This window comes from Brassica napus, unplaced genomic scaffold, assembly GCF_020379485.1.
Source record: "Brassica napus cultivar Da-Ae unplaced genomic scaffold, Da-Ae ScsIHWf_1884;HRSCAF=2527, whole genome shotgun sequence".
Taxonomy (NCBI): domain Eukaryota; kingdom Viridiplantae; phylum Streptophyta; class Magnoliopsida; order Brassicales; family Brassicaceae; genus Brassica; species Brassica napus.
Genome location: NW_026015299.1, coordinates 25,488 through 43,257, shown reverse-complemented (window position 1 = coordinate 43,257; position 17,770 = coordinate 25,488). Strand labels below are relative to the sequence as shown.

The following is a 17,770-nucleotide window of genomic DNA, read 5'->3' as shown; positions in this document are numbered from 1 at the left end:
TTATATCAACAATATGAAGAATATTTAAATGTATTTAAAAAAACCTGGATGCAGCAATGAAAACATAAATCTAACATGTTACGATACATATAGTAGTGGAGGCCCATGGGACAAAAAATAAATCCACTTGGTTTCAGACTTGGTACAACCAAAGTCATCATTCTATTTGGTTTGCACAACCAAAAAAGTATTCTGAAGGTTTAGAAGAAGATAAAAAAATACGAGACTGTATTAAAAATTATGTCCAAAAAATATAAGAATATCCTCTGGTATGGAGGGAATTGCACGTATCGAAATTCAAAAAAGAATCGATCTCATTCAGATCATAATCTATATGGGATTTCCTAAATTATTAATTGAAGATAAACCCCGAAGAATCGAAGAATTACAGATGAATGTTCAAAAAGAACTTAATTGTGTCAATAGAAAACTCAACATTGCTATTACCCGAATTTCCAATCCGTATGGGCATCCTAATATTCTTGCAGAATTTATAGCTGGCCAATTAAAAAATCGCGTTTCTTTTCGAAAAGCAATGAAAAAAGCTATTGAATTAACTGAACAGGCGAATACAAAAGGAATTCAAGTACAAATTGCAGGACGTATCGACGGAAAAGAAATTGCACGTGTTGAATGGATCAGAGAAGGCAGAGTTCCTTTACAAACAATTGAAGCTAAAATTGATTATTGTTCCTATACAGTTCGAACTATTTATGGGGTTTTAGGAATAAAAATTTGGATATTCGTAGACGAAGAATAAAAAAACTTTATTTGTCTTTACATTTTATCCAATGATAAAAAACGAAAACTATGTAGTATAACACTATAAAGAAATAAAAATAAAAACTTGTAGTCTTCTTTTTTATGTTTAAGAAAAAAAAATAAGCAATTCTATAAGGTTGAATAAACATTTCCATCAAAACTCCTTTGATATAATTGCTATGCTTAGTGTGTGACTCGTTGGTTTAGGGTTAGATTACGATAAAAAAAAAAAAGAACTTACCAACTAATAACTACAGCATTAATAAATAACCTAAGCAACTCATTGCTTCGCATTATCTGGATCCAAAAAATTAGTCAAGATATGATAGGCTGATCATATCATTGGAGCAACTGACTAAAAAAAAAGAATAAAGAAAGATGATTATTAAGTTATGAAAGGTAATCAAAAAGTATGCGGATAAATGGAAGGATGAAAGAAAGAGCGAAAAAATTGAATATTAATGATATATGATTCCAATTTGGAAAATCTATGAGGTCACTGTAAGAAAAGCAATGTAATAAAGCATCAATACAGATTCATTCATAATAATTAGATAAATAATAATAATTAGATAAATCTGTTCCGAAAACAAAAAATTAAGAGCCTTGAGACAATCAAAACTGAGAAAATTGCCTCAAAAAAAAAAGAAATTCAAAATTTCATGTAAAAGCTCCATTGTAGAATTCAGGCCTAATGATTAATCAAGAAGCGATGGGAACGACGGAACCCATGAATATATAGGATTCTAGTGAACAAGAAATCTTAGTAATTCATTGGACAGGATGGCGGAATAAACCAGAAACTTTATTATCTATTCTGATTTTGATTCTGAGACCTCGGGGGATAAACAGCAAACTTAAATAGATATTGAAAGAGTAAATATTCGCCGGCGAAAAATTGGTTTTTTTTTTTCAAATAAAAACAGTAATAAAAGATGAAAAAAACAATGAAAAAAAAATAAGGATTTGTTATAATATTCTAACTCTAATAAAAATTACATTTGTAATGATGATATTACGTTATTTTTAAATAAATCGAAATAAAATTGATCTTTGATTCTATTTCAAAAAAGACATACACAAATTTAGAAGAGATAAGATGAAATAAAAAAAAAATACCATGATTAATAGGATTAATCATTAACTACATCTATATCTTAATTAATCCTTTTATTCGCGAGGAGCTGGATGAGAAGAAACTCTCACGTCCAGTTCTGCAGTAGAGATGGAATTTCTCATTTAGAAAAAACCCATCAACTATAACCCAAAAAGAACCAAATTTCGTAAACAACATCGAGGAAGACTAAAAGGAATATCCTCTCGTGGGAATCGTATTTGTTTTGGCAGATATGCTCTTCAAACACTTGAACCCGCTTGGATTACATCTAGACAAATAGAAGCAGGGCGACGAGCAATGACACGAAATATACGACGTGGTGGAAAAATTTGGGTACGTATATTTCCAGACAAGCCAGTTACAGTAAGACCCGCGGAAACGCGTATGGGTTCTGGGAAAGGATCCCCAGAGTACTGGGTAGCTGTGGTTAAACCAGGTAAAATCCTTTATGAAATGGGTGGTGTACCAGAAAATATAGCCAGAAAAGCTATTTCAATCGCGGCATCAAAAATGCCTATAAAAACCCAATTCATTATTTCTGAATAGGAATATAGAATGAAAAAGCTAAATAACATTTAAGGATAAAAAGATTCTAAGTTTTTTTTGACAAACAATATTTTTTTTACTTCGTCCTTTGCACTAAAAGAAGAGATACAAAAATATGATTCAACCACAAACCTATTTGAATGTAGCAGACAACAGCGGGGCTCGAAAATTGATGTGTATTCGAATAATAGGAGCTAGTAATCGCCGCTATGCTCATATTGGTGACGTTATTGTTGCTGTAATCAAGGAAGCAATCCCAAATACTACTCTAGAAAGATCAGAAGTGGTCAGAGCTGTAATTGTACGTACTTGTAAAGAACTCAAACGTAAGAATGGGACGATAATACGATATGACGACAATGCCGCAGTTGTCATTGATCAAGAAGGAAATCCAAAAGGAACTCGCGTTTTTGGGGCGATCCCACGGGAATTGAGACAATTAAACTTTACTAAAATAGTTTCATTAGCTCCTGAAGTATTATAAGACCTAAATATCGATAGTTAATATAGGATAGGATTAAAAAAATGGTATTGAAATCAAATTAATTATAATTAATAGATTGTGTATCACGCATATACCCTTAATAATTTTATATATTAATAATTGAATTCATATATTAATATATAATTCGTCTCTATTTTTATATAAATAAAAGAAAAATAACATGTTGATTATATCAAAATTATAGAACAATTAAGGAATTTTAACTTATCATGGGGAAAGACACTATTGCTGATATAATAACCTCTATACGAAATGCTGACATGAATAGAAAAGGAACAGTTCGGATAGGATCGACTAACATCACCGAAAGCATTGTTAAAATACTTTTACGAGAGGGTTTTATCGAAAACGTAAGGAAACATCGCGAAAACAATCAATATTTTTTGATTTTAACCCTAAGACATAGACGAAATAAGAAAGAATCCTATAAAACGATTTTAAATTTAAAGAGAATAAGCCGACCGGGTCTACGAATCTATTCTAACTCTCAACGAATTCCACGAATTTTAGGCGGAATAGGAATTGTAATCCTTTCAACTTCTCAAGGTATAATGACAGATCGAGAAGCTCGACTAAAAAGAATCGGCGGAGAAATTTTGTGTTATATATGGTAATCCTTCTAATATCAAAATTGGATATCCGGAACTTAGCATTTGTGAAAAAAAAGGGGGGGGGGTTGTGTAATACCACCCCTGCTAAAAAAGTTTAGAATTTTTTACCCCGAATGAAATTAAAGAAAAAAATGAATTAATGAAAGTTTTCTTTATGAATCACTTCCGAACGGTATGGTTCGATTTTGTTTAGATACTAAAGATTTTTTTTATTTTAGGTCATGCTTCTGAAAGGATTCGACATATTTTTGTATAGGTATACCTATAGGAGAAAAAGGGGGGTAAAAATTTTAGTAAGTTCTTAGGTATTAAGTTAATCGGGGAACAGCCACTTTCTAGACTCCATAACAAGGATTCAAATAAGTCAGTGGTTTTTTGAAATTCAACATTCCTTTCACGAAGATACAATTCAAGATTCAAAAATATCAAGAAACCTTTTTTTCGTCCAACAATAAGTATATTAAGAGAATTAAGGAATAACAACTATGAAAATAAGGGCTTCCGTTCGTAAAATTTGTGAAAAGTGTCGGCTAATCCGTAGGAGGGGACGAATTATAGTAATTTGTTCCAACCCGAGGCATAAACAAAGACAAGGATAATCTTACTAAAGGAAAAGGCACTTCCAAGGAGCTAGTAAAAAAAAGGTCCGTTTTGACATGAAATGGATATATCCATATATTTCTTGTGAAATGAAAAAATATGGCAAAACCTATATTAAGAATTGGTTCACGTAAAAATACCCGTAGTGGTTCACGTAAAAATGTACGTAGAATACCAAAGGGAGTTATTCATGTTCAAGCAAGTTTCAACAATACCATTGTGACCGTTACAGATGTACGGGGTCGGGTGATTTCTTGGTCCTCCGCGGGTACTTGTGGATTCAGGGGTACAAGAAGAGGAACACCTTTTGCTGCTCAAACCGCAGCAGGAAATGCTATTCGAGCAGTAGTGGATCAAGGTATGCAACGAGCTGAAGTAAGGATAAAAGGCCCTGGACTAGGAAGAGATGCAGCATTACGAGCTATTCGTAGAAGCGGTATACTTTTAAGTTTCGTACGAGATGTAACCCCTATGCCACATAATGGTTGTAGACCCCCTAAAAAACGACGTGTATAGAACTAAATAAAGGCTGAAAGGGTTTCAAGAGAAATAAATGATTCAATGATCTGATCAAATAAAATTACTATGGTTCGAGAGAAAGTCAAAGTATCTACTCGGACACTACAGTGGAAGTGTGTTGAATCAAGAAGAGACAGTAAGCGTCTTTATTATGGACGCTTTATTCTGTCTCCACTTATGAAAGGTCAAGCCGACACAATAGGCATTGCGATGCGAAGAGCTTTACTTGGCGAAATAGAAGGAACATGTATTACACGTGCAAAATCTGAGAACATACCACATGACTATTCTAACATAGTCGGTATTCAAGAATCAGTACATGAAATTTTAATGAATTTGAACGAGATTGTATTAAAAAGTAATCTATATGGAACGCGCAACGCGCTTATTTGTGTCCAAGGTCCCGGATATATAACTGCTCGAGACATAGTTTTACCGCCCTCTGTGGAAATCGTTGATAATACACAGCATATAGCTACCTTAACGGAACCAATAAATTTGTGTATTGGATTAAAAATCGAGAGGAATCGCGGATATAGTTTAAAAATGTCAAATAACTTTGAAGACCGAAGTTATCCTATAGATGCTGTATTCATGCCTGTTCAAAATGCGAATCATAGTATTCATTCTTATGGGAATGGGAATGAAAAACAAGAGATTCTTTTTCTAGAAATATGGACAAATGGAAGTTTAACTCCTAAAGAAGCACTTCATGAAGCCTCCCGGAATTTGATTAATTTATTTATTCCTTTTCTACATGTAGAAGAAGAAACGTTCTATTTAGAGAACAATCAACATCAAGTTACTTTACCCCTTTTTCCTTTTCATAATAGATTAGTTAACCTAAGAAAAAAAAAAAAAGAACTAGCGTTTCAATATATTTTTATTGACCAATTAGAATTGCCTCCCAGAATCTATAATTGTCTCAAAAAGTCCAATATACATACATTATTGGATCTTTTGAATAACAGTCAAGAAGACCTTATCAAAATGGAACATTTTCACATAGAAGATGTAAAAAAGATATTAGACATTTTAGAAAAAAAATAAAAAAAGCATTAAAAAAATTTGACTAAAAAGTCAATTTAAAATTGAAATGGATTTTAAACCTTCAACGTAATTTCGATTTTCCAGTCAAACCTATTTTACTTAATAAAATTAATTTAGATATGTATCTAGGGAGAATTCATTTTGAAATGACTACTCCCTAGATACCCACGCCTTTTATTTTACAATTGAATAAATTTAATTAAAAAAGACCTAAAGTTAGAGATTTATCAATTGGTAATGTTGCTCCAATACCTAACCACAGGGCCACCACGGTGCCAATCAAAAAGACGGTTGTCGCGACTGGACGACGAAATGGATTTTGGAACTTATTAACATTTTCCAAAAAGGGTACGGTTAATAATCCCGCCGGTACTGAAGCCATTAAAAGAACACCCAATAATTTGTTAGGCACTGTACGAAGTATTTGAAATACAGGAAAGAAATACCATTCAGGTAATATTTCCAAAGGAGTTGCAAAAGGATCCGCAGGTTCACCAATCATTGATGGTTCTAAAACCGCTAAGCCTACGTTACAGGCAATGGTACCAAGAATGACTACTGGAAAAATATATAAAAGATCATTGGGCCATGCGGGCTCTCCGTAATAATTATGACCCATACCTTTAGCTAATTTAGCTCGTAATACAGGATCATTCAAATCTGGTTTTTTTGTTATTGGGATAGGTGAATTCTTATGGATCCATCCCCCGAGGGAACCGGACATGATAATTTTTCATCATCCGGCTCGAGCAAGAATTAACCAAACTAAATTAATACATACAAAAAATATATATGTTATCCACAAGTATTTAATATGTAAAAAAAGAATTATCCGATTCCAAAGTTATTGCAACTAAAGATTACCATAAATTCCATTCTTACAGGTAAATGCTCAACACCCACGTAAGCTTAAAAGTTGATCATGATTAAGTGCTTTCTGGATCGTCTCATACCTTATCAATTAATCCTTAATCTCAAAAATTATATCGAGATTTTTCAAATACAAAGGATTTACTTGTTACTAATGAAGTCTACCCTCTACTCTTCATTAGATCCTGTATTCACTCCGATAGTATCAGAAATCGAGTCGATGCAGAGGAAATGAATGCATTTACATACTATTAATTTTTTATTTTTTTAGCTCTTTTTTAGTAAAAAATAGCTAAAAACATAATCCTGATTATGTTCCATCCCTTAATCTCCTGGATTTTTGGATTTTACGGAGCCCACTCATCCACGACATCGTCGGGTATTATGATCATAGAAAAGATTCTCTTCAAGTGAACCAGCCTATCCCCTGTATGGGGCTTACACAGTGGTTGGAACAAAGACACATTTGGTTGTGAATTCCAATGTAGCAGATAAAGTCATATTTCTGCACGGCCCGATCAATAGTTCAAGTCACACACTCCCATAATCCATTTTCTCTTCATAGAATTCCCTTCAACTTTTTATGTCAAAAAAATAATACAATATTGTGGAGTTGAAGGGAAATATCCAAATACATGTCTTATTTTTTTAATAATCCATATTTATAGCAATAAAATACGATTGTTCCTTCACCAAGTAATAAGATAAATTAGTAATTAAAAATATCTAGAATCTATATTATTTATAAGGGACCAGAAATACCTTGCTTACGTATCATTAAGAAATGCATTAACATAAATACAGCCGTAAGAAGAGGTAATACAAAAGTGTGTAAACTATAAAAACGAGTCAAAGTGGATTGTCCAACACTAGCACTTCCGCGTAATAATTCTACAAGAGGCGATCCTATTACCGGAATAGCGTCAGGTACACCTGTTACAATTTTGACTGCCCAATAGCCAATTTGATCCCAAGGTAAAGAATAACCTGTTACACCAAAAGATGCGGTCAATACACCCAGAACCACACCAGTAACCCAAGTTAATTCGCGAGGTTTTTTAAAACCACCGGTGAGGTATACACGAAATACGTGCAGGATCATCATTAGGACCATCATACTTGCCGACCATCGATGAACTGATCGGATTAACCAACCAAAGTTAGCTTCAGTCATTATATATTGAACAGAAGCAAAAGCCTCAGTAACAGTTGGACGGTAATAAAAAGTCATAGCAAATCCCGTAGCTACTTGTACTAAAAAACAAGTAAGGGTAATTCCTCCTAGACAATAAAATATGTTGACATGCGGAGGAACATATTTACTAGTTATATCGTCTGCAATCGCTTGAATCTCAAGACGTTCTTCGAACCAATCATAAACTTTATTGAGATAGGTAAACCAAGGTTCCTCCCCCTCCAAGAACTGTATATGAGAATTTCATCTCGTACAGCTCAAACAAAAAAAAGACCCAAATACTGATTGAAACGGATATGGAATATAAAGTTTTAAACTTCTCTCTCATTCAATATTATTTAAGAGTCAAAATGCGAAAGCTCTTCTTTGTGGTTAAATGCCAAAAACTCAAGTCAGCTCATACGTCTTTATGTTGTGTTGATCGTTACAGGCCTCTTGAATCTTCTAGATTACCTACCGTTATTGTCTTTTTTAGTTGGTATTTGTATGGAATGGGAATACGGATTTCTTCTTGTTTTCTTTATTATTGATAGGAATTTTCTTGTTAAGACCCTACTTATTAATTGAAACCTCAGATTCATACGAAAACCACGATAATTCAATGAAACCTTCAAAGTCCAAAGTTCACTGAGTGAGAACCATTGGATCATCACTTATTCAATAAAAAAAAAAAGAGCTATAATGATTAAAAACATAAAATACAAAGAAGCGTTTGTCCTTTGATCTAAATAAGAGTTTAAAAGCAGAAAAAAATTGATTTATGAAAATTTATAAGATAGAACGGAAAGAAGTCCGGCTACGAGGTCTAAGTATTAAGTATGAATCATAGTTCGAAAACTTTGTGATCTATTTGATCTATTTCGTGCTCCAGATACTCGAATGAATATCCGACGAAATAAAACCATCTTGATAAAGATGACAGACCCCCTTCTCTGTACTATCCATAGGGTCAATTCTAACAAGTCACACACTCATATTCCGGAAATATACAATGCAGAAAAAAATTTCGCGGTCGAACTACCAAAGGAGAATAGGTGCAAAATTTTAGACCTACATACTTTACTTTTTTGTATCGAACAAAAAGCTAGCACTTCAAGATTCTTCTCAGTCTAATTCATTGAAATTCCATCCAGTAGAACAGAGGAATTATAAATCTCCAAAATAATAGATAGGAATACCGCAAATAGTGCCATTGCAACACCCATCAAAGGGGTCGTTCCCCATCCAGGAGCTACTTTACCATATTCAGAATTCAACGGTTTCAATAACTTCCCTACAGTAGTGCTTCTTGGACCAGATCTAGAACTATCTTCAACAGTTTGTGTAGCCATAAATCTTATTTTGTATTCATTACGATCTGTTGACTTTGTATACCATTCCGTTGTAAATAAACGATCTTAGCATAGATCCATTGTGGTCTTTCAATTATATAATAATGGAAACAGCAACTCTAGTCGCCATCTTTATATCTGGGTTACTTGTAAGTTTTACTGGGTATGCTCTATATACTGCCTTTGGGCAACCCTCTCAACAACTAAGAGATCCATTCGAGGAACACGGGGACTAGTTGACGTAATCAGCCTCCAAATAGTTGGAGGCTGATTACGTCAATGAAGAGAATGAAAAATTATTTCATTTTTTAGTTGAAATTGTAGGCGGTTCCCGAAAAAAAATAGCGAAAAAAATGATCCCTAAAGTCGATACTAAGAGAAATGTATAAACCAATGCTTCCATAAATTTGATCGTGGTTTACAATTATAGCTTTCATACCTGTTTTGTTTATGTTTACTGAAGGAGTATACCTCCGGATAAAGAACAAAAAAGAGTCAAAGAAACGGCAGCGATTTAAATCAAGATTCCTACAGTACCCTACCTATTAAATGAAATCAAAAAAATCGCAAACAGAAACTAAAAGAAAAAAGCAATGTTGCATCAGACTGCTTGTCTTTTTGTAGTTGGATCTCCAAGTTTTTGGAATGCCCCAAATTCCACCTGAGCATCCAAATCTGGATCAATACCAGCAAAAACATCTCTGAAGAGGGTTCTAGAACCATGCCAAATGTGTCCAAAGAAGAAAAGTAGAGCAAACGAAGCATGCCCAAAAGTAAACCAACCTCTTGGACTGCTACGAAAAACACCATCGGATTTCAAAGTAGCACGATCTAATTCAAAAATCTCACCCAATTGAGCCCGTCTAGCATATTTTTTCACAGTTGCGGGATCACTATAACTTACTCCATTGAGTTCACCACCATAAAACTCAACAGTTACACCTACTTGTTCGACACTATATTTAGATTCTGCCCTTCTAAACGGGACGTCGGCTCTAACAATTCCGTCTCCGTCTACCAAAACAACCGGAAATGTTTCAAAAAAAGTAGGCATACGGCGTACAAAAAGTTCACGCCCTTCTTTATTTCTAAAGACGGGGTGTCCTAACCATCCAACAGCTATTCCATCCCCATTGTCCATTGAACCCGCTCGGAATAATCCCCCTTTTGCTGGATTATTACCAATATAATCATAAAAAGCTAATTTTTCAGGAATTTTAGACCAAGCTTCTGATACACTTTGATTTTCAGCTAGTCCGGCACTAACTCTTCGATATATTTCTTGTTGAAAGTATCCCTGATCCCATTGATAACGAGTAGGACCAAATAATTCGATGGGAGTAGTTGCAGAACCATACCACATAGTTCCAGCAACAATAAAAGCTGCAAAAAAGACAGCAGCAATACTACTGGAAAGGACGGTTTCAATATTTCCCATACGTAATCCTTTGTATAGACGTTGAGGCGGACGAACACTAAGATGGAATAAGCCCGCTAATATACCCAACGTCCCTGCTGCAATATGATGAGAGGCTATTCCTCCCGGAACAAAAGGGTCAAAACCCTCCACGCCCCACGCCGGATTTACGGGTTGGACCTTTCCGGTTAGTCCATAAGGGTCGGATACCCATATTCCAGGACCATATAATCCTGTTACATGAAATGCGCCAAAACCAAAGCAAGCCACTCCTGAAAGAAATAAATGAATTCCAAAAATCTTGGGCAAATCCAAAGAAGGTTTTCCTGTACGTTCATCACAAAAAATTTCTAGATCCCAATATACCCAATGCCAAATAGCTGCCAAGAAGCACAAGCCAGAAAACACGATATGTGCTGCGGCTACCCCTTCGTAACTCCAAAGACCCGGATTCGTTATAGTCCCTCCTGTAATATTCCAACCGCCCCATGAATTGGTTATTCCTAAACGAGTCATGAAAGGTATAACGAACATACCTTGTCTCCACATTGGATCAAGAACAGGGTCGGAGGGATCAAAAACAGCTAATTCATATAGAGCCATGGAACCGGCCCAACCAGCAACCAGAGCAGTATGCATTATATGAACCGAAAGCAAACGACCGGGATCATTCAATACAACAGTATGAACACGATACCAAGGCAAACCCATGGAAATACCCCTTTATCAATGAAAAATAGACACTATGTAACTTTATTGCATTGGAAAAAACTATGTTACGGACCCCCCCTTTTTAGGTAATTATTTCGGAGAAAGGATTAATATTTGTTCTATTCTGTTAGTAATAATGGAACAATTCGATTCATAGGAAAAAAGGGAAGCGGATCTATTCTATATCCGATAAGTACCAATACGCAATGGGGGTGAATCCTATGTTATATGAACCAAGATAGCTATTGTTGTTCAGAAGCCCGTTCGTAAAAAGTTTCCTTTAATTTTTATTCATTCTCTCTTACTTTACTTTTATTTTATATTTTATTTTAGCTTATTCAACTTCTGTATTAAATATGATTAATTTAAATATGATTAATATTAATAAAGTAGGAAAAAAGGATAATATGATAAAAAAAAATGAAACCCCAGTCTTACGTTTCCACATCAAAGTGAAATAGAGAACTTCATTCTCTTTTTTTTTCATTTCATGCCTATTGGCGTTCCAAAAGTACCTTTTCGAAGTCCTGGAGAAGGAGATACATCTTGGGTTGACATATAGTGCGACTTGTCAGATATATTGGGCTATATGGGATTTCCCCATTTTCTCCCTCGATCGAGATATCCTCTGTTTCGCTCAAAAAGATTGATTGAATTATCAAAAATTTGTAACGCGAAGCGCAAAAAATAAATTAGAATTAAATGCAGGGAGTATTTAGATTGATATTAGATTATCAAAAATTTTTTATGGTTTACGTGATCGGACTAATAAAATTAAGTATCCAGGCTCCGTTTAGCAAAAATCCAATTGATAATTAATATATAATATTTTTATAATTACTACTTAATATGATATGAATATGATATCAAAATTATGATAAAAATTCTATTAAAAAATAAAAAAAATACAAAAAATTGAAACAGGGTGATCTAAAACTGTTGATCAAATAAAATAATATAATTAAAAATTTATTGACTATTTGACAGAAGACATGTGAAAGAAATGAATTGAAAAAAAAAGAAGGAGTAGTAAAAAAAAAAAAGACGCGGTATTTGGTTCATTTGTCCTATATGTGCAAATCAAAATCGGGCAAATTTTTCCTTTTACTCGGAGTAGAGCATAAACCTAAAAAAACGGAATAAAAAAAGGAAGAAGCCCATTCAGGAACAAGAAAAAACCATCCCCATTTCAACTGAATCTCGATGAAAAAAAAATATCAATGAATCAAGTTAGTCTGACAGGCCTAATCAATCGTTTTATTATTTTATTATTAGGATTATAATATCTAATAAATAAAAGGGGCCAAAACTTATTTATTTTTTCTTTTACTTTTAAAAGGGAAGCAAGCCCTTCCCTTATTAAGTTAGAAAGAAAAGCCTTCTCTGAAAAAAAAGGGGGGGTTGGAATCGACACATTGATTTTTTAACAATTTTTGTTGAACCGTATGCATCAAAAGGTGCCTGTACGGCTCCTAAGGAATAAAATTTTATCCTAATCAACCGACTTTATCGAGAAAGATTGTTTTTTTTAGGCCAAGAGGTTGATACCGAAATCTCGAATCAACTTATTAGTCTTATGATATATCTCAGTATAGAAAAGGATACCAAAGATCTTTATTTGTTTATAAACTCTCCTGGTGGATGGGTAATATCTGGAATGGCTATTTATGATACTATGCAATTTGTGCGACCCGATGTACAGACAATATGCATGGGATTGGCCGCTTCAATAGCATCCTTTATCCTAGTCGGAGGAGAAATTACCAAACGTATAGCATTCCCTCACGCTTGGCGCCAATGAGTTTTTTTATTTTAGAGAAAAAATACTATGCCTTCGCCCTCGGAAATATGAATTAGTTAAGTAATAATAGCATGGCACTTCGAATTCGATATGAAATTTTTTAGATTAAAAAAATTAGATTATATATTGAAAGAGTAGTATGGGATAAGAAAGGGGTATTTAAAATGATATCTTCCCTATTCGGGCACATCCCAGCGTCACAAACTTTGTTTTCACACCGGAAGCTTATTTACAAAAACAAAAAAAAAGACACTTTGGGATTGCTGAATCATAGACGGATCAAAAAAAATGATATATAAAGCAACGGAACCATCATAGTATTTTTTTAACTCCTACAAAACAAAAAAGAAGGATGGTAATTGGATCATTTATGGATCCGCGTATAATAGAACCTATATTTTGTTTTCTTTCGCCGAAAGGAAAGGTCAAAAACGTAAATTCCATTCTAGAGCCGTATGCAACGCACAAAAAAAGCCTGTACGGTTATTCAAATTTCTCTGTTTTTTTGGTTATCTCGCCTCATTCTGCGAAATAGAAAAAGCTTTTCTATTATATCATCAGGGTAATGATCCATCAACCCGCTAGTTCGTTTTATGAGGCACAAACGGGAGAAGTTATCTTGGAAGCGGAAGAACTACTAAAACTTCGCGAAACCATCACAAGGGTTTATGTACAAAGAACGGGCAAACCTATATGGGTTGTATCCGAAGACATGGAAAGGGATGTTTTTATGTCAGCAACAGAAGCCCAAGCTCATGGCATTGTTGATCTTGTAGCGGTTCAATAAAAATAGGAGCGATTTCATGCAAATCTACCACTGCTAATTTTATATCTTTTTAGATTAAAGGTTTAGTTTCATATTCTCTTCAATATATTTTTTTTATATTGAAGAGAATCTTGAAGAGAAGTAATTCAGAATTAGCCGGTTAGAACCCATCTAAACCAGCCCATTATTTATATGATTCCGTATGCCAACCATTAAACAACTTATTAGAAATACAAGACAGCCAATCCGAAATGTCACAAAATCCCCAGCGCTTCGGGGATGCCCTCAGCGACGAGGAACATGTACTCGGGTGTATGTGCGACTCGTTTAGATCATAGACTGAAACACAAAAAGGAAATTCTTTTTGAAATATCAAGGATCAGTACCTGTTAATAAAATAGAATGGAGGAACTCGATTCATTATTTCAAAAAGATAGATCATTCATATCTTCTATTGTGTCTGAAACTTATGGTTTACATTGGTGCAAATCCAATCAACTCCATTTTTTAGAAAACCCCCAATGATAACAAATGGTTATCAATTAAGCGGGGGAAATCCCATTTTTTATTAAAAAGATTCCACTCTTGAAAGAAAAAACGGACTAACAGGGTAAATGACCAAATCAATTTTAAAATAAAATACCGTTACTGTATAAAGTGGATCTCATTGTGAAAGATCTATTACTGGAATATTAATGGGGTAGAGCCAAAGAATGTGAATTGTACAAGTTACCAATAGTATTGATTAATTAAAAGAAGGAGCTCCGGTGTATAGAGAGGACCTCACCGTTTTAGAAGTAACCATAGAAACGAAGGAACCCACTATTTATCCATTTCTATTTACTACTTTTTGTAGTTATTCTATTTTTTTTATATCAAGTACCAAGGCAATTTATCCTTTCAAAGCAAAGGAAAATACCTAGCCAAAAATAGTGGTGGGGAAGGTTAGAGTAGCAAAAGCCATTGGAATTTTTTTTTATACATTGGAATAATTCGTTTGGTTATTAATGACTAGTAAAGGGGAAAAGAATAACTAAAACTAAAAAAAGAATTAGTTATTCATCAAAGTTTGATTTATTCAATGACTAGAATTAAACGCGGATATATAGCTCGGAGGCGTAGAACAAAACTTCGTTTATTTGCATCAAGCTTTCAAGGGGCTCATTCACGACTTACACGAACTATGACTCAACAGAGAATAAGAGCTTTAGTTTCGGCTCGTCGGGATAGGGGTAAAAGAAAAAGAGATTTTCGTCGTTTATGGATCACTCGAATAAATGCCGTAATTCACGAAACGGAGGTATTCTATAGTTATAACCGATTCATACACAATCTGTACAAGAAGCAATTACTTCTTAATCGAAAAATACTTGCACAAATAGCTCTATTAAATAGGAGTTGTCTTTATACGATTTCAAATGAGATCAAAAAATGAGGGGATTGGAAGAAATCCACTAAAATATTTGAAATAGAGTTCTTAAGTAGAATAAGCTCGGGGAGGGTAGAGTAGAAATTAGTATTATAAAAAAAGTCGTCAAAACAAAACGAGGGTATATAGTCGCTAAAAAAAGACTTATTCTTTTTCTTTTCGACGATTCTTTTCTTTTTTTTTTTTTTTATGACAGAAACAGACGTAACAATCAAATTTTGATTCTTGATTGGATTTGTCGAACAAAATATTAACCTCTTTTTAATTCCTTCAGATTAGTTATTCAATTGAAGAATAAGTCTATTTTTTTCTGGTTCTAAGGCTAGTAGTTCTAGGGGTCGACTCACTTCTTTCAAATTGTTTCTGATTATTAAGAAAAGGTAACAAAGATAAAATACGAGCTTGTTTTATAGCAATAGTAATTAATCGTTGTTGTTTTAAAGTTACTCTATTCACCCGTCTAGATAATATTTTTCCTTGTTCACTAATAAATCGACTAATTAAACTCATGTTTCTATAATCAATTCGATCCCCCGATTGGATCGGGGGCAAACGCCGACGAAAAGATCGCTTGGATTTAGTAAAAGGTCGCTTAGATTTATTCATAATTTTTTATTCCTTACCTATAAAATCCTATTTTTGATCGGATCAAAATAAAAACGATTGCTATTTCTATATAGGATAGAGTTTCTATATAGAATTAAGAATATAGGATTTGATTTCTTTCTATTATTTTATTTGTTTATATTTATATATATGTAATAATACGTAGATACTCTCATTATTCCTGTTCTTAAAATAAAATTTGACATACAAGCACTCAATTTTATCTATTTCTTAATTTCCCCATGAATTGTATGTTTATAACAATAGGGACAGAATTTTCTCAATTCCAATCGACTAGGAGTGTTATGCCGATTCTTTTGAGTAATATATCTGGAAATTCCAGCCGATTCTTTCTTAATATCATTTCGAACACAACTGGTACATTCCAAAATAATTGTTACTCGAACATCTTTACCTTTGGCCATGAAACCTCCTTTGGATTTATGATTCACCCCCAATCTTCTATTTTAATTTTAGGGTCCATAAAGAACAAGAACAAAAAAAATAGAAGCTGTTAATTAACTCAAAAAAATGTCTTAAATATTTCGTTGCAATGAATATTAATTAGTAATTAAATAAAAAGAAAATAATAAGTAATATAATGATTTTTTGAAAACTATATTTCAAATCTTTGTACAGTATTTTTTTAAGTATCTCGTAGGATACTCTTTCCCTAGCAACACTTTTTTTTAATTGGATCCTGAACCCTCGTTTTTATGACCTTTCGGGCCCCCTTTTTTTTTTCTAATTTTTTTAGAATTAGAAAAAAAAGGGGGGGTTATTCCCCGATCGTTGATCGTATCTCTAAATTTTTTTATCCTTTCTGATGTTAATAACTAGAATTAAAAAAAGGGAAATGTTAATGCATCTGGAAATAAACGATTAATCTCTATTAATAAACCTGCTAACGAAACGAACCATAGAGTACTTAGTACCGGTGCTACGGAAAGATATGTTTTTAGATCTCGCATTTGAAATCCTCCTTCTTTCTTCTTTATTGTATTACAATATATAGTAATATATATAACTATAGATGTACATGTAGTTAAGAAGTTCTTGTATTTGTATATGTAACCCCCCATTTTCAAAATTAGAATTGAAATATTGTCTACTAGAACGATCTTATAGATTCCATTTTCAAATGGAAACGCCTTTTTATGTAAATTTGAAATTGATAGGATTTGCCTAAAAAAAGTAATTTTTTAATTATACTTATATATATGTTTGTTATCTGATATGAAACAAAAAAAAAGAAGGATGTGGAAAACAAGATAGGAATTGTTTACAATGACACTGTAAACCAATCGAAAGGGATGTAGCGCAGCTTGGTAGCGCGTTTGTTTTGGGTACAAAATGTCACGGGTTCAAATCCTGTCATCCCTACCTAATTACTGCTCAGAAGAGCAGTAACGAGGAATCCATTTTAGATTTATCTTTTTTAATAAAATTGGACATACATAATTCTGAATTTTATGATATACTATGATATAGTATATACGTACAAAATCGATTCGAGTTAAAGAATGTCCTCTTTCTAGCCTTTCGTTTTTTATAAAAAACAAGAAAAGCGCTCTTAGTTCAGTTCGGTAGAACGTGGGTCTCCAAAACCCAATGTCGTAGGTTCAAATCCTACAGAGCGTGATGTCACTCTTGTTATTAGATTGTGTCAAATTCCACTGTTCGCAAATAATTGAGCAGCAATCTGAATTCGACCCCGCATATGAAAGCAAGAAGGAGGTCAGTCAAAAAAAAGAGATGTAATTAATCAAAAGTCCAACTGATCACCACGTCTGTATTGTAAATAAGCAGTTACGAATAATCCAGCCAAAGTAATAGGAATTAGACCTAAGACGATTCCAAATAAAGAAACTTCAATCATTTCAATTTTATTTGTTTTCATTTTTGAAAGGGAGAAAAGAGAGGTACTATCTATT

General features: G+C 33.5%; 2 protein-coding genes and 1 non-coding gene across 4 annotated transcripts; 2 read left to right on the top strand and 1 right to left on the bottom strand.

Moving 5' to 3' along the window:
• Nucleotides 1-6: 6 nt before the first annotated feature.
• On the top strand, nucleotides 7-9,625 carry LOC125599521 (DNA-directed RNA polymerase subunit alpha). 2 transcript variants are annotated; one of them, XM_048772804.1, is made up of 3 exons: nucleotides 7-6,384; nucleotides 7,118-7,964; nucleotides 8,745-9,625. In XM_048772804.1, exon 1 carries the CDS (start codon nucleotides 4,727-4,729, stop codon nucleotides 5,708-5,710), a length of 984 nt encoding a protein of 327 aa, XP_048628761.1. In that variant the 5' UTR covers nucleotides 7-4,726; the 3' UTR covers nucleotides 5,711-6,384; nucleotides 7,118-7,964; nucleotides 8,745-9,625. The 2 variants fall into 2 exon arrangements, with proteins under 2 accessions (XP_048628761.1, XP_048628760.1); XM_048772803.1 differs by having other exon boundaries at nucleotides 7,118-9,625.
• On the bottom strand, nucleotides 7,118-17,759 carry LOC125599520 (photosystem II CP47 reaction center protein). The gene is made up of 2 exons (XM_048772802.1): nucleotides 8,745-17,759; nucleotides 7,118-7,964 (listed from the first exon to the last, which is right to left on the bottom strand). The coding sequence occupies exon 1, from the start codon at nucleotides 11,232-11,234 to the stop codon at nucleotides 9,708-9,710; it is 1,527 nt and encodes a 508-aa protein (XP_048628759.1). The 5' UTR covers nucleotides 11,235-17,759; the 3' UTR covers nucleotides 7,118-7,964; nucleotides 8,745-9,707.
• Nucleotides 17,404-17,477, top strand: TRNAW-CCA. Its single transcript has one exon. It is a non-coding gene; the product is annotated as a tRNA-Trp (tRNA).
• Nucleotides 17,760-17,770: the final 11 nt, after the last annotated feature.

Excerpts from the sequence above, each read along its gene's own strand:
- LOC125599521 (XM_048772804.1), top strand. The coding sequence starts at position 4,727 with ATGGTTCGAGAGAAAGTCAAAGTATCTACTCGGACACTACAGTGGAAG.
- LOC125599520 (XM_048772802.1), bottom strand. The coding sequence starts at position 11,234 with ATGGGTTTGCCTTGGTATCGTGTTCATACTGTTGTATTGAATGATCCC.